Below are 24,606 nucleotides of genomic sequence, written 5' to 3'. Positions count from 1 at the left end.
AATTCAGATACTGAATTTTTTGATATTAGATTCATAAAAGTCACAATAATAATATTAAACTTATAGTTATTATTTACTTGGCAATTGTTCGTATTGTATATACGTCAATAATATTGTGAAATGTATAATGAATTAGCTTTTCGATCTTATATAATCATATATGTATAGAGTATATTTTAATAAAGACTATATCAGTTATATATTAAAATGTTTTACATAAATAATAAAAGTACGCAATGGGCACTAGCTTTGTCAGTCCACTGCAAAAACTGGTATGTACACAATTAGAGTATGAATGAGGTTGTGTCCGGGTGTCGGAGGAACCCCGGGGAGTCCTCTCTAGTTTAGGTCGCGCCCGGACATTGAGAATGAGGACCGTGGAGTGTTTGTTTGAGAGACTGAGTTTTGCATTTTTTTAAATATAGGGTTAGGTAGGTAGGTAACTTATTCTCTGGTGTGTGTGTTTAAACCTAAGTAGGTAGGGTCAGGGCAGGACTGTCCACATTAGTAATTCGGGTAGGCGCGTTTTCGCGTGGCAGTTCTGTTCCTGTAGTTACGATTTCGAGGGTAGAAATCTTGCTGATTCAAACGGTGCACTTGTGCTGTTTGTTTCGGCTTTATTTTCGACTCCTCGAATCGCGCGACTCTTAAAGTCGCTCTCTCGCGCTCGCGGTCGTGATTAGGTCCCTTTCGAAACGTTCGTCCCGCTCGAGATTCACCACGTATGCTCTTGCAACAATTCGTATATTGTTCGAAGACTACGTATTGCACAAAATCTCGAGCCCGGTCTTTCGTAAGTTTCAGGCATCGGCAGGACCGCCGAAGAAAGAAAAGGCTCTCGATGAGCCGAAGAGGCCCTGACAAACTGTCTCAAGAGTGGGCTGCAACAAATGGCTTTTCATTTTCATCCTCGGATGAGAATGGAAAGTCATTCCTATTACTACTTTGTCACTTAACTCGTCTGTAGTTGTAGTTAGTTTATTTTTCTGACTGGCTCACGTATGCATGTACCTGATGGTACATGATTGCACCATACATGCCAACCATCCCTCCCCATAACTCGCGGTTATGATATACATAGAGTTGCGAATATCCAATAATCGCGTTTGCTTGTAGAGTTGCGAATCACTGTTTTTCGCGTTTCCTTTTCAGAGTAGTGTTGCGCCTTGACACGATACGCGATTGATTTTTTTGCAAACTTTGGTACTGTTTGCTTAAAAATAGCGTTGCGAATTATTGATAAACGTGATTGCTTGTAGAGTTGCGAAATACTATTTTTCGCGTTTGCTTTTCAGGGTAGTGTTACGAACAATCACGATTCGCGTTGCTTTTTTACTCTTTTATATATACAATGGACATCAACCGCGTTTGCAATTTTCATACTATAAATTAGCGTTGCGATCTTGATTAATCGTGCGATTTTTTATTTAGCGTTGCGATATTTTCAATGCCCAAATTCTACCCCAATTGTAGTACTAGTAGTAGTTAGTTTATTTTGTGGCCAGTGCATGTCTATGCACATGTACCAATAGCCCCTGATTAAAGTTAGAGTTGCGAATAATATACAATGTTCGCGTTTGCTCGTAGAGTTGCGAACAAATATTTATCGCGTTGATATATTAGTGCTGCGAATAATTACCATTCGCGGTTGATTTTATTCTTATAAATCGCGTTTGTAATTTTTCTATTATAAATTAGCGTTGCGATTGTTGATTTTTCGCGTTGTTGCCCCGTAGTGTTGCGATATTTAAAACGTCTAACTTCATCCCCATATGTGCCACTCTATTGTAGTTTGAAGTAGCTTGATGTAGTTAGTTTATTTTGTGCATGTATGTTTATAGCTACATCCGAAGACGCCAGCACCTGATCCAGCGTTTTTGGACAACGCGATTTGCATTAGCGTTGCGAAACATAAATGTATTTCCATTAAAGATAGAGTTGCGAATATACAATAATCGCGTTTTACTTGTAGAGTTGCGAATTCCTATTTTTCGCGTTTCCTTTTCAGGGTAGCGTTGCGAATAATCATAATTTGCGGTTGCTTTTATTGTTATAAATCGCGTTTGGAATTTTTCTATTATAAATTAGCGTTGCGATCTTGACTTGTCGCGTTTTTTATTAATTAGAGTTGCGATTCAATGCCCAAAAGCTGGCCAAAACGCTGCCCACTGCACCAGCATCATCGAGAAGCAAGCTGGGATTCTGCAAAGCCTCGAATGGCTCAACGTCATTATTAAAATTAGTGTTGCGCATGATTGAATATAGGTGCACGCGATTTAATTAATAAAGGAACCCTGCGTGATTCATTTTACGAATCACAAACACCATTCGCGTATAGCTTTTTATTTTATAAATTAGCGTTGCGAAAGAAAGAATGGTCCACTCACGGGTTGTTTGAATTTAAGACGAGTGGACGTTTATTCCAATTATGAGTTCATTCTCAAAAGAAATACTGCTTGAAAGCACTGTTGTGAATAAACCAATTGTTTTATTCTTCATAACGTGTTAAAATCTGTAATATATGGGAATGTATTTTCATCACAGATTTGTGATGCATTTAAAAATTCTATATTATGATTAATTTTATTGTAGATTGAATTTATGATTGCTATATAGATATCTATATCACTAATTATTCATTCTTAGAGTTGGTAATTTTTACGGGATATAATAACGTTTGCAATCCAATTGTTATTTATAAATAGCGAATTTTTTATAAATATTCTGTATTCTTTGCATAAATCAAAGTTTGTTCGCGATCATTATTTTAATTGGTGGAAAATAGAATGCTTGCATCAAAAGGATATGCAAATTGCAATTCGATATTTCATATTGAGAATTAATTTCCGCGCAGAATCGACATTTTCGTTCGTTATTGCTTTTTCTGCATGAACGTAATTTAGTTTTCAATACAGTAAAATATAATTATTGCAATGTATACGTCTTGAAAATATTTTTCTTGAAAAATAAAATCAATGGTAACAAATGAATAAAATTTTCAATCTATTTCTTATTTATCTTAACACTGGGACGAATTTAACTTTTCATTCAATTTCACGTATTATTTATGTTTTTAAACTTTTAATACCAATTTTTACTCGTGAAAGCTTTAGTTAAAACATTAATTTCATAATATCACTTTTACTATGATCGCTTACCATGAGTCTATCGTGACGGTACATAATTATTTTTTTCTGTGTCCATTAATACACTTTCATTTCAGCTATTAATTCTTTGAACAAGTTCTTGTTACAGGATATATAATCATTGAAGAATGGAATTGGAAATTGTATACGGATTCCATCTTGATCGCTCTTAGAGAAATATTTCATACAATTTTATTTATTGTCTGATTTATGTTTCAGGGAAACATCGTGGGATTAATCAAGACACCAAGAAGAAAATATCTTTTCACGTTTCTCTGTTTTATATGAGTTATATTTATTGGGTATGAGTTTTTGTTTCAGGATTACATCGTGGGATTGTCGAAGACACCGAGAAGAAAACATCTTGTCATATCTTCGTTTTATATCGGTTATATTTATTGTATATAAGTGTATGTTTTAGAAAAACATCGTGGGATTGATGAAGACACCAAGAAGAAAATATTTCCTCATATTTCTTCATGTTTCTACAGATTGCGTTAGAATATAAGTACAAATGTATATAGATTGTAAGATAAAAAAGCGTTCTCCTGCCGTTTATTAAATATTACCGAAACGTGTGCGTAAATTTAAGTGGGAATGATTAATATTAAGATACATATTAGTATTCTAATATGCAAGGTCCGTACGTGCAGTTGCACATTTCTGGTTGGATCTTCAGGATCCTTTCTTCGTTTTGTACGAGTGTCTTGTTATTTAAGAAGGAACAATTAATAATAAAGTACATATTGGTACTTTAGTAATCAGGATTCGTACGTGCAGTTGCACATTCCAATTTCATTTCTAGAAAACATGTGCTGAATTATCTCACATGTATCAACATTTTGTTAGGTTTTTGATCTCTTCATCAGTCAGAATTCGTACGTGCAGTTGCACATTTCAATTTTCGTTTTTAGAAAACATGTGTATCATCTCACATGTATTGACATTTTGTTAGGTTCTTCATCTCTTCATTGAGCAGTTCTTTTAAGAACTGTCCTTTTGTAGCTCATTTCTAACTTTTCGATAGCTTCTCCCTTAGATAGGTATTCGAATTCCTCGCCAAAGGAAGGGTGGTTGGGGCGAGGCTAGGGTGGGTATCCATTCGCAGCAACCTCCACGCGGTGAGACCCGGGGATTATTATTTACTATGTAATTAATATAATTATTAATTACATAGCAAATAATATGAGCTAATGGCTGCGTTCTTCTTCCTGCGTCCTTCAGAAACTATTTCATTTACCGTAACAATCGCAAAAGTATTTTATTGTGTATTAAGTTCTTGTAAAAATTCAGATACACTCGTCGAATATGCATCGATTTAGATTTGAATCACTTTCAAATAGGTACTTTCGGCATAGTTAGTTTTATTTCTCACCGTGAATGGCGTTGAATTCTTATTCCATACTAAATCAATAACGTTGAAATGGCAAGCAGGTTTTTTACAGTCCCTAAATTCTTTGAATAAAAGCACAGACCAGGTATACGACATCGTATACTTCGGTGATACAGTCTATGTTGTAAGCGATTGATATTTTATCTACCAAATGTAATTCACGTACATTTAATTCAAGAATTTGATGCTAGGTGGACCTGTGAATCTTCTATATTCTCACAAGTTGTCGTGTGAGTATGCACTTGTTTATATATAAGAGCAGGTTACGAAGCACAGTCGCATGGGAAGTGAAGAGACATGAATCAAGATCATCCATGACTGTTTTTACTGTATTGTAATGGACGTAATTCTGATCCTATTTTTCGTTATATAAATTTTTGTTATTTAATTTTATTTTAAGAAATTCATGTGTTTTTCTTGTCTAACAAATATGTGTACAATGAATGTTTATATTCTAAAGGTATGAAATTGTTTCTATAACAATCAATGAAATGATTTTGATGAAATAATATTTGCGATACAAATAATAGATAGTATTTATACACACTTAACCAAAAATTATGTCGAATTAGTTTCAATTGACTCTTTAGTAATTTATATAGTTATAATTTATTTACATTAATACTATCTACAATTATATTGCCATACAATTTTATTTATTCTTAATGTTTAGATTAAATATTTGGTAAAATTTTTGGCACGCAAAATTTTTATCATATTATAATTTTTAACATTAACTTCTAAGAAAATTTAATTATTATTGTGACTGTTATTTAATCTGTTTACAACAATAAAATTTCGGGAGTCTAATTTAGCACTCGATAGAAAGAGTACGCAGTATTTGTGCGTCTCTGTCTATCTAGTGCAAAATCGGACTCTCCGTTTCAATGTGGTTTGTTTTAGAGTCGGCTGTGGTATGTCGTATGTATCATAGATGGCATCTCCATCGCTAAACAATTTTTGTCAATGAAGTTTCTGCTCTAATCTACTGATTAAATATGGTGGCATGAAAAGATCGTAAGGGATCGGTGGGTCCCGTTAGTTTTCGCGTCTAATTACAGTTCCGGGTAGAAAATCAAAAATGTCTGCTACAGGTTGAGTGTGGATAAACAACGTATAAGGTTAAAAAATGGAAGTGACTCGCCAGAGTGAGTAATTGGAAAAAATTACCGTCGTATAAGTTATACTATTCAACATCGTGATGACCGTGAGCTTATAATATTTCGTTTTCTTTGTGATCAATTCCCAACGATGAGGTTTTGTGTACGCGCACGTTGCTCCCTTTGAATGCAGAAACTCCGATAAACGAGAGAAAACATTAAAATATCTATAATCTTCTTCCTACATGGTTGGCTCACACTATTCCTTCTTTATCTTTTGAATGAACTTTGTTCCAAATAAGACAATATATCTTCTATACTTTGTAACTACACAGACTGTTTTCAAAACACTTCCTACAAACGTTTTGTAATTTCTAAATCTTTTGATAATTCATAAAAGTAGAATTATCGACTTGTCTCCTTGATGGTTGTAGTCTTTTCCCTAGTTCAAAGAAATATTCGCAAGTGTTGTGTTTGTTGAAGTAAACATTTCACAAAGGAGTAATTTTTATAGTTTGGATAGACAATGTTTTTCTGAGACTCAATTATTATATTCTTATCAATAAACCAATTGACCATATAAGTGTTTAGAAATTTTCCACAGATTTTCAAGAGGTCCTCACAGAATTGGATGATATTTTGAAAACTGCTTCGTTTCTTGGAATCGATGGAGAATTCACAGGACTTAATTCAGGGCCTGATGCTGGGGTTTTCGATACACCTGCCCAGTATTATGCAAAACTAAGAGCAGGATCCATGGACTTTCTTCTTGTACAACTTGGCCTGTCTGTTTTTACATTTGATACGGAAACACAAAAGTACGTTTGTTCCATATTTATTCTTATTTTTTTGCTATTGTTTAAATTAAACAACACATTGAAAAAATATTGAACAATTATCGTAAATGAATTGCATAGATAACACAGGTTTTACACTCTAAATTTAACTGTTCGTAAATCATCCGTCCTGTTGTTTTAGGTATAATCAGCGATCGTACAATTTTTACATTTTTCCACGTCCCTTGAATCGCGCAGCTCCAGACTGCAGGTTCATGTGTCAGGCTTCGTGTATATCATTTTTGGCCACGCAGGGTTTCGATTTTAATAAACTTTTCATGTTTGGTATTCCTTACTTAACGGCAAGCGAGGAGGAGAAGTTGCTAAAGCGATTGGAAGAGAGGCAAAAAGCTAGGGACGAAGTGGCAGAATTGGTACCTATTATGGACGATGATAGACCTCAGATTGAAGAAATATGGTAGTACAATGGTTAATGTTGTTTATTGGAATAAGTCATATAAAATATAATTACGAATTGTTTTAGTTCAAGAATAGACGAGTTTATCGCTTCCGAAGCGGAAGAATTGACGATAGATAAGTGTAATGCTTTTATTAGACGACTCGTGTATCAAGAAGTAAAAGTGAGATGGCCAAACAAATTGAGGGTCGAAAGTAAATCCGATTGTTCCGGATATAGTCTCGTAGTACAAAGATCGGGGAGTAAAGAAGAAGAAGAACAAAAGGAAACATTGAGAAGAGAGAAAGAAATAACAGAGATCAAAGAGGCAATCGGATTAAGTGCACTTTTGAAAAAAATTTCAGAATCTGTAAGTTCCGTCGGTGCTTCTTTTTTATATCGAACGAAAAAAATGTTAATCTATTTCTGTTTCAGAGGAAATTAATAGTTGGACACAACATGTTACTAGATCTCTGTCATATAATACATAAGTTTTTTGGACCTTTACCGGAGAGTTATCTCGAATTTAAGTCTCTCGTTCATAGTTTATTTCCTAGGTAATCTACAGAAATTTTTTACTATTTTTCTTGAATAACTACGATTTTTAATTCTTTTGTGGTAAATAGAATTTTAGATACCAAAGTACTTTGCCAATCACAACAATTCAAGGAAAACGTACCATCGTCGAATTTGAGCGTACTGCTAAAAAGGGTTAGCCAAGCACCATTTAACATTCCGGATGTGGATTCTATCGGTGATAGAAGTTACTCCACAACGACCGATAAATGTCACGAGGCGGGTTACGACGCATACATTACCGGAATATGTTTCATTGCATTGTGCAATTATCTCGGTTAGTATGAATATTTTATGTAAACCGCGTGTACATTCTAAATTTTTCACTCTATTATAATTTATATTATCGTAGGTTCCTTACAAAAGCCTGAGGTTTCAATAGTTCTTGCAAATTCACAACTTCTCAATCCCTTTCTCAACAAGTGAGTTTCGATATACTGTATGTTAACTATCGATATTCGCTATCGATGTTGTTCACTATCGACGTGTAATTTACGATTTTTCTTCTAGACTTCTCATAGCAAGGTTAAAAGATTATCCCTATGTGAGCCTAGTTGGAAAGGATCGTAAGTTCGTTTATATTATAATCTTCCTATTTTCAAATACGATTTATAATTCAATGTTGCTAATACAACATTTTCACGTTTAGCAAACCCTAGCAGAGATCACGTGTTTCATATAACATTCCCGAAAGAGTGGAAATATAGCGATATTTCGCAACTGTTTAGTCCATTTGGTGAGTATATCGTAACAAATTTTTTATTCGTCCTTTTCTGGAAAATACGACGTACCAGCTTTGCTCGTACGAGAAGCAATTCGTGCTATTTTTGTTCCAGGAGGCGTGTACGTATCGTGGTTATCCGACACATCCGCGTATGTAGCATTAAATCGTCGTGAGCAAGCCAGCGCAGTGGCAAAAAATCTATGTAAAGCAAGTACGTATAGGCTACAAAAATATGTCGAGCATCAAGCATCGTTAGAGATAAACTGCAATGTGGGAGATCGTAAAAGAAAGTTATCTTCGTCCGAGTAAGTAATCGACAATACATACATAGTTATATTTTACATCGTAATTGTACTTTCTATCCAAGATTTCTACATTTTTTTTTTCTATCTGGAATTGGAATTGGACGTTTTATCGTTAATAAATTGCTTAATCAACCGCATTTCGCGTGTATCATCTTTTGAGGTTAAAACGAACACGTTTTTCTAGGATTGTGCGTCTGATTTTTCAATCCGATTTTGCGCTCATTATTTCAGATTTGTAAATGTTTTCATAAAACAAAACAAATCTGAAAGAATAATTGCAAAATCCGATTGAAAAATCACCTGGTTCGATCTCGATTTCCATTTTGGGTACCTGAGTATCATACACTTGTTCTTGAAATTTTGAGAACATAATGGAAACCATTATGCAGACAATACCCATAATCATCCAGTTCTTTTTTAATCGAAAATTGTTATAATAATGCTGCGAATTCAATTCATCAATCTCTGCATTATTTCTCATGTATTTGTTTAATTGACTTATTGTTTCTTCTCATGCATATTTCAACAATAATTGTAGGTAATTGTTTGGCTGTTCAAAATAATAAATAAATTCATATGTATTTAAGGTTTCGAGCAATATATTTAGAACGTTTTTGTACTTTATATTTAGGTCTTTGACAGGAAATTTTAGATGCGTTTAGAAGGTTCTACGCCAATATTGTTTAAAAATTTGTATTTGCCATAAAAATATTAGATACGAACGTATATTTAAAATTACACTTTCCATTTGCATTATGAATAATACAAGCAAAAGAATGGTGAAACTATTAAAATTTTAGAAAAGATTGAGTAATTACTTTCAGATATTTGTTTCAAAATTATTTTATTTCCTCGTTAGTTGTGATAATGGACGTTTTATATTTAGGTCTTTGACAGGAAATTTTAGATGCGTTTAGAAGGATCTACGCTAATATTGTTTATACTCAAAAATCTGTATTTGTCACAAAACTACTAGATACATATAATTAAACATATAATTAAAATTATATTTTCCATTTGCATTATGAACAATGCAAGCAAAAGAATGGTGAAACTATTAAAATTTTAGAAAAGTTTGAGTAATAACTTTCTGATATTTGTTTCAAAATTATTTTATTTCCTTCGTATTTATTTCCTCGTTAGTCGAGATAATGGACGTTTTATCGTATTCGTAAATTTTAACTCGATGATCGTAATTCGCCGTCGATTAATCTTTGCGGTTATCGAGAGCGGGTGGAGCGTGAAATCGTCTTCACGGTTACTCGAGGCGACGAGAATGGTCCACCTAGGCCATAATTTATCCCCCAGGCTCACGGACGCGGTGAAGAGATCGGTGACGCGGGGTGCAGGTTCACGGTCCGTGGAAGAGGTAGCAGCCACGAGGGAAGAGTAACGCGTTATCGGCGCTCGCGGAATGACCTACGCGCGATAATAATTTCAAGCAGCGCGCCGAAGAGGAAAGAAGGGGCAGCGTTTCGTTCTTAAGGCGGCTTCCTGGGATTTCCTGTACACGACCGATTTGCATAGGGTCGTAGAGCTCATTTTAAATTAATGCCCGCGACGCTTGTTACACGCATGTCTTGCCTTCCTAACCCTACTTCCTCTCCCTCGATTCTTCCCTTCTTCCTTCTTCTTCAACGTTTCTTCTTTTTTTTTTTTTTTTGTCAGCGTGAACCACCGATAGTCGCCGGTAAATCAGAGTTCCTTGCCGCTGTCGGCGAGACTTATCGGATCCAGCGATCACGAATCGATCCGACGGATATCGATAAATTAATCGACCCGGCGCTGAAAAATGATTTCTAAGCGCTGATTAATGGTGCCGCGAAGAAGAACCGATTCCGCTCGGTGCGAGCCTGGCCGGAAGCGCTCGCAAATAACGCGAGACAAAACGATATTTCGCATACTTAACCCCTTGACCTTGATCGCATTTACGAAATAACGGAAATCGCTTTAACTCTTTGCGGCACAGGATTTCAGTTAATAAAATAGACACATGTTGCATAGAAATTTTATTGCATTTTAAATTAAACAAAATTGGTATATTTTTATTAATAAAGGCATCACATAATGTAAAAACATAAAAAACATAAAAAAAGATTGCCGCAATAAACCTGTATTGGCATGTTGAATGTTGCCAACACAAGTGAATACATTTGTAACATTTGTTAAAGATATTACCAACTGCTTCACGTAAATAAGAGGAAATATAAACCTATGCGCATGCAGCTATTGCAATATTTCGAGTTGGGACTAAAAGTGTCCCACCATGCATTACGGTGCATCAAAATGGCGGGACACTTTTAATCCCAGCGTCCCCAAAGAGTTAACACGTTCACTGCCGGACGAAAACTATTTCAAACTGCATAATTTAAAATTTGTTCCGATACTTAATTTTGTAAGTTTGTTAAAATTCACAAATCCTATTCAAATTTATTTCCCTCGATGTCTCAACTTGAAAATTAATTTTTCTACTTTCTAATCTAATTATTTTATTCGATCGATCTTATAGAACTTATGGAAAAATATTACACTATATGTATAACCTTTGCATTTCAAAAATTTCCATAAGAAAGTACAGGTAGCCCTCCTACAACACTGTATCCTATAACACGATTCATAAATTGCGAGAACCCTCCTACAACACGGTTTCGTTTTAATACGATAAGAAAATTGCGAAAATCTTTGTACAACACTATACTTCTACAGCACTGGATAACATGATTTTTGCTTAACATATTTAAAAACTAAATTACCTTAAAATAATGACGCGAAGGAACAATGAACTATAGTGGCTTTACATGAAAAATGTAAACAAATTATAATTTGTTAAATTAAGGTCGCGTTAAATTAAAATAATATTTTTTAATAAAAATTCAGTAGCTTATGTAGAATTTAAAAAAAAATATTTGTTTTTAATAAATTTTCGGAACGTAACTACCCTTTTTATACTGACTCTGGGTCTCATATAACACGGTTTCACACAACACGGCATTTTCTAGGAACCTATCTACCGTGTTATAGGAGGGTTATCTGTAGTTATAAAATTTGTAAATGCCTATGGTTTAAATTGTACTCGTGTATTTCGTAAATTCAATTTGTGTCACCACGAATGGAAGTTGATCCGAGTAAGTCAAAGGGTTAATTTACAATTTATAGCTCTGTGGAATAATCGGTGGAAAAAGATAAAGAAAAACGGCTCGAGTCGTTTGTTTGAACGAAAAGATCGTTCGAAACCGTCCGTAGAATCGGATCGCGGCGACGTAGAGGCGCGCCCAATCGCGCTCATTACGGGTACAAACGAACCGCATTGCCCACGTGCGAATAAAAGCAAAAGCACGCCGGTATTAGGGTCTTGATTAGAATAATGCAACACGGTTCGTATAACGTGTCGTGTCGTTCCACGGGGACGCGTCCGCAATGCAAATGCGCGCGTATGAATCAGTTTGAACAGACACGTGGACAGCCTCTTCGGAAGGATTTTCAAATTGCAATAAGGGGATACGATCTTTCGGGGTAAAAAATCACTTTTTGAAGAAGCGTGGCTATCGGTTCGTAAATAACGTAATTTAACAAACACAATATATTTTGGTAACATCATTCGGTAAACAAACGTTATAAGATCTTAGAAGAGACAATGTTGACTTTCGTTGGCTATTGGTTGTAATAGAATATTGCGTATCTAAATCAATGTTAATATTTTTGGAAATGGTATGAAGCATGTTTTGCTTATCACTGTAGTCCCAGAAAATTCTCAGGCAATTTTAATCTTTTTTCCCCTTCCCTTGCTTGCTTTATGAATCAGTTTGAGCAGACTCGTGGGCAGCCTCTTTGGGAGGATTTTCAAACTGCAGTAAAAAGGGGGTTCGTAAATAACGTAATTTAACAAGCACAATATATTTTGGTAACATCATTCGGCAAACAAACGTTATAAGATCTTAGAAGAGACAATGTTGACTTTCGTTGGCTATTGGTTGTAATAGAATATTGCGTATCTAAATCAATGTTAATATTTTTGGAAATACTATGAAGCGTGATTTGCTTATCACTGTAAGCTACATCGATTGGAAGAGTCCCATGCATTCGCGTAGATTCTAACCCCGGAAAATTCTTAGGCGATTTTAATCTTTTTTCCCCCTTCCCTTGCTTGCTTTATGATTCGTTGGAGTACATAATGAACACGCTGTAGCTGGACACGCGTGTGTATCTGTTACGTGGCCTCGCGTGTGCGTGTCCAGTACCCCGCATGGCCCATAAGCATATATCACTTGGCGGTACCAATGCATCACTCGGCAAACGCTCGCCAACACCGTCGCGGTCTGCTTCTGTGTCGCACGCGACTTTTATCCGAAGCCCTCGCCGCGAGGTTTGCTTTCCCGTCTGCGGGACGCTTCTTTTCCACCGAACGGACCTTTCATGTCGCACGGAAACATCGCGGGCCCAGTAATTTATCGACGATAGCCGTTCGCGTGCCGCGTCCGTGCTCACCTATCGCCACGGTCGTTTCGATCCTCTCCGTTCCTTTATTAATTTTCAGCGTTCGCCAGTTCCTTATTACCGCGCGTACCCGTTTAGTTCCCTTCCGCGTCCGCGAGAAAACCCAAGGCCGTACAGTAGTCCCGCGCTTCGTGACCAAACTCTCTCCCCGCCACTTAGCAAACAGGTTCGTTGCGCGACCGTTCGCTTTTTAACGACTTCCCGCGCGGCATTTTACGGTAGAATTTTTTCTGCTTACATTTCAAACTGTTTTTGGAGAATATGCACAAATTTTTTAAATACAGAGTAATCAAAATTGTAGAATTTATATTAATACGTTCAGGCTATATAGAAAACTAATAATGTCTGTAATTATTGATTTTTTGTTTTTCTTCTAATACCCGCTATAAGCAAACACATTTTTATTAAGAATCAATTTTTATAGAATATCCATTTAAATACAGAATAATCAAAATTATAGAAGTTATAATAATACGTTGAGGCTATATAGAAAACAAATAATTTCTGTAACTATTGATTTTATTTTTATTCTGATACTCGCTATAAGCAAACACATTTTTATTAAGAATCAATTTTTACAGAATAATCAAAATTGTAAAAGTTATTTAACAATAATAATAATACGTTCAGGCTATATAAGAAACTAATAATTTCTGTAATTATTGATTTTTTGTTTTTATTCTAATACCTGGTATAAGCAAACACATTTTTATTAAGAATTTCCATTTTCCGTTTCAAATGTATAGAATGGCCGAAGACTTGAAAACCATTTTAGGTTGAAAGAATTTGTACATATTTCTATATATATTTCTATGTATAAAAATACGTGTTTTACGATAGAATATACCATTCATTGAGATTTAGTTTGCAGCAGAATTAAAGGGAAAGGTATCTACAACGCGTGTGCGTGGATAGGTTAGAAGTATTCGAGTACATTAGGCTTTGGTCTTACTCGTAATTAAAACTTTTCAAACGGGATTTGTTATCGGTCGCTGAATAAATAACACCAGCGACGAAGAAGCCGGTCACTTTGCATATCTGGCTGGGTAAATAACGTTTGCGATTCCTACGAACAGCCCCGCGAATCGAAGTAAACCACGGCAAGTAATGACGATTTACGATGCAGATCACCGCGGCTATACATTAAGCTATTAATATCAGTCAGAGGTACATTAACCCCCGGCTGCCCAGGTTACTTACCGCCTTACAAACTCTAAGGAAATCACACGTAGCGTGCTTATTAAATGTTATTTATTGTGATGCCGAATCATTTATTAAAGAGATTATTAGACATCTGGTTCACCTGCGTCGGAGTGGGTCGAGGGGCCCCGATCGTAATAAATTTCTATCCGCCGCCGCGAAGTAACATGAATAATACGGGACATTGTAGCAACCCGCGAGCATTTTTATTACGTCGATCGACCGTTCAGCGGATCGATCCGCAACGCGGATTTAATATAGATCGTACGCGAAGGGTGGAACGTTGAGCGTAGAAAGAGGCGCGTTAACGTGGAAACGGCGACAACCGTAACGTTGACGTTTATTGTTTCATCGACACTCTGTATTTTTCGGTAATGAAAGCGATATTAATCGGAAATCATATATCCCCCGGGCGGTGTCCAATAAATTTTTGATATCCGTGCAACGCGCGTTTTATTACGACGTATTCGGGAAAAAAAAGAAATGTCTCGCCCCGTACGTGTATATTAATTACCGTGAAACAGGTTATCATGCCTGACCATTCGCGTAATTACCCGGCTCGGAACGACCAACGGTGGATCCGACCGATCGAGGCAATCGCCTTCCGTAACGCCAGCAAATTGGAAAAAGATTAAGATTCAAACGCGCCCGCGATAAATCGGGATGGCTTATTGCAGAAAAATTTTATAATGGCGCTGTATATCGTCGGGCGCCATAGCCACGTTATTACCAAGCAATTTTCGCGCCGAGCGTACGTTATTTCGGTAGAGACTTCTTTCGTTCTGTATTTTATTACGTTCCGCTTAGTTACATTTAAGCATTCGGAATGCTTTTAAATACCGGACTGGGCGAAACGATTGTACAAAATTATTTTCATCATTTTTGCATCAACGTACCGACCACAACGGGTTTCAAATTATACAGGGTGTCACAGCATCGGCGGTACACGTGGAAAGAGCGTGATTTTAGATGAAAAAACAAATCGAAAGTAAAGAGTAAAATTTTTTCATTTAAGGTTTCGTTGTCGAGAAAATCAATTGTTAATTGATTTCGATACAAATAGCACCAATATTATTAGTATCAACACGATGTACTGTGTTACCTCTATTTATGGATTTAAAGTAGATTGAAATGAAAATAAGGCATGTAATTTACTTATTAAACTAACTTAATTCATACAAAAATTGTTAAAAATTGCCCGTTGTGCTACATATTCAATTCTCTAAATTAGATTTGCATGAACTAATGGATTCTAATGTATTCTGTATCTTTAATTCCCCGAATGATTCTCGCTTTTAATCGAGGAGTGCATAAAATATTCTTTTTATACTCGTTTGTTTTAACATGACCCCATAGATACAAATCAAAGAGTGTTAAATATGGGGACCATGATAAGTCAAAATTGAGGATAATAACATACTAGGACAACAAATAAAATTATGATACGTGCTTAGGAAATCATGTCAACATGAGTGTACAGAAGTACAAAAAACATAATAAAAGCCAGCATCGAAATTTATTTATCTAAGCCATAGTTAAATGCGCGCGTGTGCATATTCACAGTTGATTTTCTGGACAACGAAATCTCAAATGATATAATTTTATTCTTTATTTTCAGTTTGTTTCTTTATGTAGAATCACCTCCTCTCCGGTTGTACCATCAATACTGAGACACCTTGTATACTTAACGGGAGTGTCCTATGCTAGAAGTTTGAAAAAAGAAATGATTTTTTCTTTTTTTATTTTCTTAAAGTACGGTCGATTATAATTCCCACTTAAGAGAAACGCAAAAACTTTTTATTTGCTTATCTACAACAGGATTTGTTTTAATTCGTAAAATTAAAGAGATCAGAGTGATTTGTTTGCCTTTAAAACGTCTGTCGTCGTGTAAAATAGGAAATGCAATATTTTAAAAAAATACAGTTATTCGTGATGTGGGTGTTAAAATTAAAAAATAAGCAGCGAGTGTACGCGTGGTGGAAAAAGGCATCGAAAGGAGAAAAGGAGCTGCAACAAATAAAAGAAGCACAATCGATCGTAGTTTCCACTTAAGACAAATGGTAAAACTTTTTATTTGCTTATTTACAACAGGATTTGTTTGAATTCGTAAAATTAAAGAGATCAAAGTGATTTGTTTGCCTTTAAAACGTCTGCCGTCGTGTAAAATAGGAAATGAAATATTTAAAAAAAATACAGTTATTCGTGATGTGTGTGTTAAAATTAAAAAATAAGCAGCGAGTGTACGCGTGGTGGAAAAAGGCATCGAAAGGAGAAAAGGAGCTGCAACAAGTAAAAGAAGCACAATCGATCGTAGTTTCCACTTAAGACAAATGGTAAAACTTTTTATTTGCTTATTTACAACAGGATTTGTTTATATTCGCAAAATTAACGGGATCAAAGTGATTTGCTTGGCTTTAAAACGTCTGTCGTCGTGTAAAATAGGAAATGCAATATTTAAAAAAAATACAGTTATTCGTGATGTGGGTGTTAAAATTTAAAAATAAGCAGCGAATGTACGCGTGGTGGAAAAAGGCATCGAAAGGAGAAAAGAAGCTGCAACAAGTAAAAGAAAACCGGAAGCATGTTAAACTCATTATAGCCGCGATCCCGAAGGCATAATCCAGATACAGCGGCTGTGTTCGCTATACTGCTTGCTCCAAAGTATTTGCATTATGCATGGAAATCTACTATCTCCTGGTACCTTTACCTTCTTCAGACCGTAAACATTACTTCGGTGTCTGATAATATTATCAGATATCCCTCTAAAACGAAACTTTTAAATTCTATAGACGCTTTTCAAGGAAGGAACGGCCACGATCTAAAAATATAGCAACGGAATAAAAATATCACGTATTTCGCCATCTTGGAAAAAGATCGTATCCAAAATTGTTTCGATAAAGTCGAAAGCTACCCTTCGATTTTTAACAGCAAACTAGAATTCTATTAAGCATGAATATTACATCTGAAAGGATAGCAACGGAATAAAAATATCACTTATTTCGCCATTTTGGCAAAGAAATATCCAAAATTGTTTCGTTAAAGTCGAAGGCTACCCTTCAATTTTTAACAGCAAACTAGAATTTTATTAAGCAGGAATATTATATTTGAAAGGATAGCAACGGAATAAAAATATCACTTATTTCGCCATTTTGGCAAAGAAATATCCAAAATTGTTTCGTTAAAGTCGAAAGCTACTTTTCGATTTTTAACAGCAAACTTTAATTCTGTTGAACAGGAATATTACATCTTTTCCTTGAAAGAAAGGGATTCGTCGTGGAAAGAATTTTTCTATCAGTTTGTCGTGCCACTGTGTAAAAATGGCTGCTCGAATGTTTATTCGACGAGGAACGCTCAGGGATATCTACTTTCGGAATAATTCGAGCCACGCTCGCATCGAATTCCCCGTCATTTAATGCCTTGGCGGAAGTTTACAGGGATACGAGGAGGTACATATCCGCTACACGAAGTTCAAGGTTTCGTACAAGATGCAATAAAAGCTCGAGTCGCTCGATGCAGTTACCATTCCTTGGAATGACAAGAGTTACGAGCGTAGTAATTGGTCGGCACGTGGGCGCCTCATTAATACCGTGTTGCCGGCTAGTCTAACCCATGTATCTTATAGAGTTGCTGCCAGTGTCGTGACAATGCACACCGAGAATTCCTGAATGAATTTCTGGAACAGTAATCGCGCTGCTGATGGCGCATTGACCCTCTAATTGCGGGATCTATTAGGTTGTCCCATAAGTTTGCTTTTGAGGTCAATACCTGGAGAAGCGGTTGAGTCTGTTTTCTCTTATGGAAAATTGAGTCCTATCCTAGTTTTCAAACAGTGTATTTGCTCATTCATTTTCTAGTATGTTTCTGAGCACGAAAACCCCAGAGAAACTGACATTACACCGCTTCAAACCATCTCCAACTGGTTGAGAAGATTCAGAACCGAAGATTTTAACGTCTAAGACTTGGATGGATCTCCCATCTGCCACAGAAACGAAGAGAGATCTTTCTTAGATTAGTCTCGATCAGGTACCAAAAGGATACCGAAGAGATAATTTGTATTGTACATTTTTGACAACTTAGTTATTTTTAAGAAGATATTTGGTTATACCGCTGTAAACCATCCCCAACCGGTTGAGAAGATTCAGAATCGAAGATTTTACCGTTGAAGACTCGGATGAATTTCTCATCTTCCACAGAAACGAACGATCTTTTTTAGATTAGTCTCGATCAGGTGCCAAAAGAAAACTGAAGAGATGATTTGTACATTTTTAAGGAAATATTTGAGTTTAGTATTGAAAAAGTTTGCCCTTATCGAGAAAGATTTTCTTCGCGCGAGATACGAAGAAACTTTTAGAGGCTTGTTAGGTTCGTTGGAGTGGTTGATGTTCACGAAAGACACGCATCGAAAGAAAATTCCCCGCTGAAAGGGTATCTGGCATTCTTGCACTGATCAGCCATACTTAACGACGATGTACACACGTGCATTCTGCATGCACGCACGTGATGCTGCATATTCATAAGTTGTGACTACGGCCAACAACATTTCCGCAGCAAGCTTCAACACGTGCACCGAATAAATTCTTCGTACTGTTACGCTCGATAGTGTACGACTAGAGGCAATTGATCTCTTTTTTTTTTTTTCAACGAGCCGTATCCGGGCCTTGTATGGGATTTTTCAGAGTTTAAACTTTGGTCCATATTCCCGCGTGTTCGATCAATTCCCGTTAACGTACGTTGTACGTATGCACGACGGAAGTGATCAACGTGTTTCCATGCACGATCACGGAACGCGTACGCAAATATGCATGTTATTTATTTCCGGCAATGTCCGTTTACGATTTCCACATCGTATATTTACCGCGAATACCAAATGTCCTGTTGTGCTCCATTTCGCAACAATTCCGATAAATCGTGTTAGAGTATCGAGAATGGAAAAATGAGAAAACATAAAAAATTATTAGGCAAATAGCGAATTTTTATTTTGAGATCGATGAGTTTATTTATTTTAACAATTAAAAGAATTCAAAGGTGTATATGAGGAGTATAGATATAATTATAATTGAAATGGATCCGAAATAAAACTATTTCTAACACTGTTTCGGTTCCTCGTAATTGAAATCGATATTATAATAGTTTTCGATCCTTGGAAGATACACGTTTGGCGAGTAATCCTTGAGTGTCCGGTTCTGAGTCTTGATAGAATTATTCTATCTTTCCTTTTGAGGTTTCGGGTTGGTTGGAAGAAGTTCTGTATTTGAACTATCTGAAAGAAACCCAATTGTACCATAAAATTTAACAGAATTACCCCAAAATAACCAAACCCAAAACCTAAAACCCAAAGGAAAAAAAAAGATTCACATTTGAAATATTTGTGTGCAGAATCGCGGATCTTGGATCAAGAATTACCGCGATAGACAGGGTTGACTGTTTTCTTTGTTTTCAGAGATGTCGCGGTGGAAACGGGGGAGAACTCGGTGTCGACGAACGGCGCAAAGAAGACGCAGAACGAGGATGAGTGGAAGGTGGCCACAGGTAACAAATTGGAATTAACGTCAGAGTCTATTGCCGATTTTTCTAATCCTTACGAACGATCGAGAGCTGTGTCGAAGACCTGCTAGGTAGTCGAGTCGTTCGTCGAGCAAACGAAGGTCGCGCAAAATGGCGAACCAAAAAATAACCTTAGCTCAGTCGCGAATATTACAATATAAATAATCTAAAAGCTTCGACCATTCTGAGGATTACGAAAATTTGATTGTGTAAATCGCGGAAAAGCAAAAAGAAAATGACCAGAATTATGACACCCTTTGACCAAAAAAAGATGGTTGTCGCAACACGAACCCCTATTTTTCCAATTAGAAATCAGTACAGAAACAGATCGAGAAAAATAGGTAAATTGTCTCTCAAAGATACCTCATTTTCTTTCATGAGCAAGACTTGCGATTTATATAGTAAAAATATTACTATTTTGTGCAATCGATTGTATTATACCGATGCATTTTTTTTTTGCAAAAGAAATAATTAGCTAGAAAAATTTCGAGTTTGAGACATGAAAGTAATTTTGGTTGCCTTTGATCATTTTTATTTGTTTGCAGAAAACGTAAGGGATTTAGAGTTAACTAATAGATTCGAAGGGTTATGTCGTTGCGAATAAACCAATTTTTTGTTATCCGCGCAGGGAAACGGCGCCGAAAGCGGAAGTACAATGACGTTGACACTGCTCAAGTATCGGACATGAAGAAGGCCTTCGCCGAAGTGGCCTCTTGGCGTTAATTAGACTAAAACGATGGTGAATAAGTTGAGGATGTCGAGACAGGTCGGCATCATTTTGTTCATTATATAATTTCTTGTTTCGTGATTTTCAAAGCGACACGGATATTCACGCAATTTATTTTCTTTTCTTCCACGTATACATGACAGAATGAAGTAATAATCTAACGTAGTTAGATAATGCTACAATTGCACTGATTATTTTGCATCGTGTTTTCACTGTATTTAGTTTTTCGATAAATTTACGAAATTTAGTTAAACGAACTTAATTAAAATTTATGTTCAACTGTCGTTTAAAAAGTAAGGACGCGTTCAAAATTTAAAAATATTTTTATTATCGATCATTTCCCTACGAACAGTTGACTTTTTAGGGAATCGATGGATAATTCAAACATTTCAAAAGTTTGAATACATAAGTTTCGTCTTCTCAGACGGCTTGTACATCTGTGTAAGAAAAATCAAACTTTTTAAGGAATGCATAGAATGGCAATTGTTTCACGCTGTTATTAAATGATGTAGTTAAATATTGTAATTTAGAAAGCGATCTTGTTCTGATACAGGATCGTCTTATAATATGTAAGTGAGTTCTCACGAATATAAATACACGCTTACAAAATATTTTTCCTATATAATGGACCACACAGTCCGTTACTGAACGTGACAAACAACAGATTGATACAATAAAATAATCTGCTGCTACGCATTGTGATTTCATTTTTTACACATTTCTAGATCCATCCGTCTTCCTGTCGACGTAACACATAATTACACGACATGTGTAATTATAAAATAAACTTTAAAATTAGGTTACCTCCTTCAATACTTCAAGATTCAATTTTCAAAAATTCTTTAATATAACATTTTTTATTTTCAGCATAATTTTCAAGGGTTTAAGATATATACATGTTTTATAAATAAATCTATACTATTATAATAATAATTTAGGATTTACAACGTAATAAAACTTGCGTACAATGTACAATTCATTCAACAATAAAATATGTATTTGTTATAAACGATTCAATTTGTATTAAAGAAATATGCAGTTTTATACATATAAAGGAACATTAATGATCTCGTACTGTAAAATTTATACGACAAATAGTTTACAAGAAAATTCAGGCGACGCAGTTACGTGACACACGCTGTTTGGCGCAAATAAATTATCGTGGCCGTTGAAAGGTTCGTGATTCTGAAGAAAAAACGGAAAGGTATTTACTGCCAGCGAATTTGGCCTGGCTTTCCTCGAAGCAGTCAAAAGTTTTTTTGATTCGACAAGTTACTGCCTGTTGTGTTTACGTTTTCGAACAGAGTACGCCTAGCGACGTCTTCGTGATCCTTGCTCAATGTCGATCAGTTAAACGTTGATCGACGCGGAAACCGGTTCGTAGTACATTATACTCGTTCTCGAAAGCAATTTTGTACTTTTGAAATATTCGTGATCGTCTTTTGTCGCATACTTATCAAATATAGCACGTGGCTTTGTGTCGTACGCGTTGTGTAATTAAATTGCAAACGATCGTAAGCACGGTACGAATTAAACGAATCGATTCTTTGTGCGTATCCGCGAAAATAAGTTTCAAAATTTCTGTTACGAAAGATCGATTATAAATACAAAACGTTGCGAAATTTTTTTTTAAACTATTGTCAATATTTGATTGTACTTTTTGGGGGATAAAAGGAGATAGTTTCAAATTGTAGAACAAACTTTTTTTATATAGATTCATTTTATTATTTATCAACTGTAGAATTTTGGTAATTTCTTCTCACAGTTATCTAACTGCAAAATGAAAAGGAATTTCTTTAAGTTAGAACCCAATTTAAAGTGAAAATATGGAGAATTGAAATATTTATAACGTTTGAAAAGAAAATGAACTACTTTTTGTAGCATATTTGTAAAATGTTTTTTTGATTTATGCAAGAAATGATAAATCGATTTTTTGAACCTGTTACACGAGAATCTCCCCTTAAAGTATAATACATCGAGAACAGTGGGATTTGTTGAAAAATAAATTTGATAATTCGATCGCGTTCGATGCTAAGTAAGTTTAATATTTGCAGTCGATTGACGTGAAATTGTGTAAGTACGAATAAAAGTGCAGAAATCAAAATTCGAGACTGTACAAAATGCGAAGGGCTCGATTGCGATTTGATAATGAAGACAATCGAGATGAAAACATCTATACGACACCGTTACGCAGAAGCACCGTCAGGATACCAAGGCTGCGATTGGCGGATGTGAACCTCGAACTGGTGAGTTATTTTAATAGTGAACCTTTTGTGCCATTTATTACATTGAATTCTATTATGTAAAAATTAATTTCGTATAATTAAGTTTGGAAAGAATGATCGAATATTTGAAAAAAACAATTTCAATTTTGTGTATCATTCTGTTTTAAAATGTGTCAAACATTCGTTTACATAATTTAATTCGGTATAAAAGGAATGATATAAAGATACGTGTTTTTAACAATTTTATCTTGTAAAGTAGGCGTTCTTCAACAAATTGTGTCCTTCCTTAAATAACCGTAAATGGAGCCATTTGTGCTCGTCGTTGGAGGGTTGAATTTCTTTTGAACTGGAGGGAAATTTTAATTTTATATCGCAATAAAAATCCTCGCTTTTGTAATTCGGTTCGTTTCGAAATCTCATTCCCGTTTTTTAGCGACGCTGACAAGCGTTGGACATTTTTGGGATTTCGAAGGGCATTGCATTTATAAAAGTAAGGCACATGCCGCATAGAAACCCCAACTCTGCCTCAACGAACTTCACACTGGTTCTTGAATTTGTCATACCTGAAAATAAATCGCATAGTTATTTTTACTATATTTACTTTTCGAACTTAATAATTTTTAGCCTAACATTACCACGTACACGTAATCAATTAACCTCTTAGGCACGATGCGCCACAATACTGGCTTTCGCGGATGTCACCTTTCTGAACGACGCGCCACTATAGTGGCTCACTCGCTCACCGTTTGAATTAAATAATCGTTTTCATATGTTTTGTTTCACACTCCTTTTGCCTTCACAACATTTTATAACAGTGCTATCAAAAAACTTCATTTCAATGTTTACGCGTAATTCGCATTGAACTCCGTCGTACAGCTACAATACAAAAATTGAATAAAAAATTCAGCCGTGTCTAAGAGGTTAATTGAACTGTTGAAATTGTTTTTGAATCTAGTTTTACGTTGAATATTGATTACAACAATATAATAAATAACTTTGCAGAGGAACGTATAATTTGTAATAACATAAATATATTTACTTCTATTTTTTTAAATAATGCTTTCCAGGTTTACTGATAAAAATTTATTAAAGGAGGTGAGTATTTCCTGCTTAATTAACGTTTTCAATAAATTGCTTGTCACGTCCTTTAGTTTTTCATTTTGGTCAAATTCTTACAAGGAACCATCGCGAACGGTCCGGCTTCGATTTTGATGAAACTTTGTACACTTATAAAGCAGCCAAAAATAATCGACACGTATTTTTTTTTAGCTGCGGTAACTCGAGTTTAAGGGGTGAAACCACCCCTTGAAGTTTTGGCTCGAAACGGCTATCTCGAAAACGGAAAGAGATACAAAAAATTGTTAATGGGCGAGGTTAATGGTTTCTTATGTACAATAACATTGTGTTAAAAAATTTAAAAAAATACAATTTGTTTATAACAAAAAAAAATTTATTAACTTAATTTTTCATTTTATTGAAATTTTCATAATGACAAAAAATGACGAGCATTTTATTCCAAATCCATTGGTATGCGATTTTTTAAAATTGCTTCTTACAGTTTTGCAGATTTTGATGATTTACATCTTGCGCGCACATTCATTATGGTAGTAACCGTTCTAACTTTGATTTTAATGAAGCACTGTAGGCTTGCACTAAATTATACAGTAATAAGTAGCGAGTAATAATAACAGTAACAAGTTTCTTAACAGCAACGAAAGGATTAATTATTTTTATTGCCCACCTATGACATCGTGGCAAAGGTGGAGCGATTTATAAATTATAAATATATGCAGTGTGTATAACAATTATTCTATATAGTTCCGAAAATAGTGGTACTCGTCGAAAAAATGTCTGAAACATAAAGATTTCTTACACCATGCGCATTTAATTATTGCCACGTCACCGCAAATATGACATGTTGGCTCATTTTCAACAGAAT

At 35.4% G+C, this 24,606-nt stretch overlaps 2 protein-coding genes across 3 annotated transcripts in view; both read left to right on the top strand.

Moving 5' to 3' along the window:
* The first annotated feature begins 5,552 nt into the window (after positions 1–5,552).
* Positions 5,553–21,116, top strand: LOC122400333 (poly(A)-specific ribonuclease PARN-like). 2 transcript variants are annotated; one of them, XM_043401732.1, is made up of 12 exons: positions 5,553–5,687; positions 6,244–6,457; positions 6,618–6,893; positions 6,960–7,242; positions 7,308–7,429; positions 7,499–7,725; positions 7,801–7,870; positions 7,959–8,014; positions 8,098–8,184; positions 8,285–8,477; positions 19,612–19,700; positions 20,344–21,116. In XM_043401732.1, the coding sequence occupies exons 1-12, from the start codon at positions 5,669–5,671 to the stop codon at positions 20,436–20,438; spliced, it is 1,731 nt and encodes a 576-aa protein (XP_043257667.1). In that variant the 5' UTR covers positions 5,553–5,668; the 3' UTR covers positions 20,439–21,116. The 2 variants fall into 2 exon arrangements, with proteins under 2 accessions (XP_043257667.1, XP_043257668.1); XM_043401733.1 differs by lacking the exons at positions 19,612–19,700; positions 20,344–21,116 and adding an exon at positions 8,662–9,144.
* Positions 21,117–22,510: 1,394 nt separating this feature from the next.
* The window catches only part of LOC122400400 (protein cortex), a 231,717-nt gene continuing 229,621 nt past the window's right edge, over positions 22,511–24,606 (top strand). The window contains exon 1 of the mRNA XM_043401851.1: positions 22,511–22,688. Coding sequence (XP_043257786.1) covers positions 22,563–22,688 — 126 coding nt within the window. The 5' untranslated portion in view covers positions 22,511–22,562. The remainder of the gene's footprint in view (positions 22,689–24,606) is intronic.

The sequence above is a fragment of the Colletes gigas genome, unplaced genomic scaffold, assembly GCF_013123115.1.
Source record: "Colletes gigas isolate AHSC1104 unplaced genomic scaffold, ASM1312311v1 Colletes_gigas_Sc00017, whole genome shotgun sequence".
Taxonomy (NCBI): Eukaryota; Metazoa; Arthropoda; class Insecta; order Hymenoptera; family Colletidae; genus Colletes; species Colletes gigas.
The sequence above is the reverse complement of the archived record's forward strand: the minus strand, read 5'-3'. Positions and strand labels throughout refer to the sequence as shown.

Coding starts and splice junctions, on each gene's coding strand:
- LOC122400333 (XM_043401732.1), top strand. Junction 7,243..7,307: donor TGAAAAAAATTTCAGAATCT/GTAAGTTCCGTC, acceptor TTTCTGTTTCAG/AGGAAATTAATAGTTGGACA. Junction 7,430..7,498: donor GTTCATAGTTTATTTCCTAG/GTAATCTACAGA, acceptor TGTGGTAAATAG/AATTTTAGATACCAAAGTAC.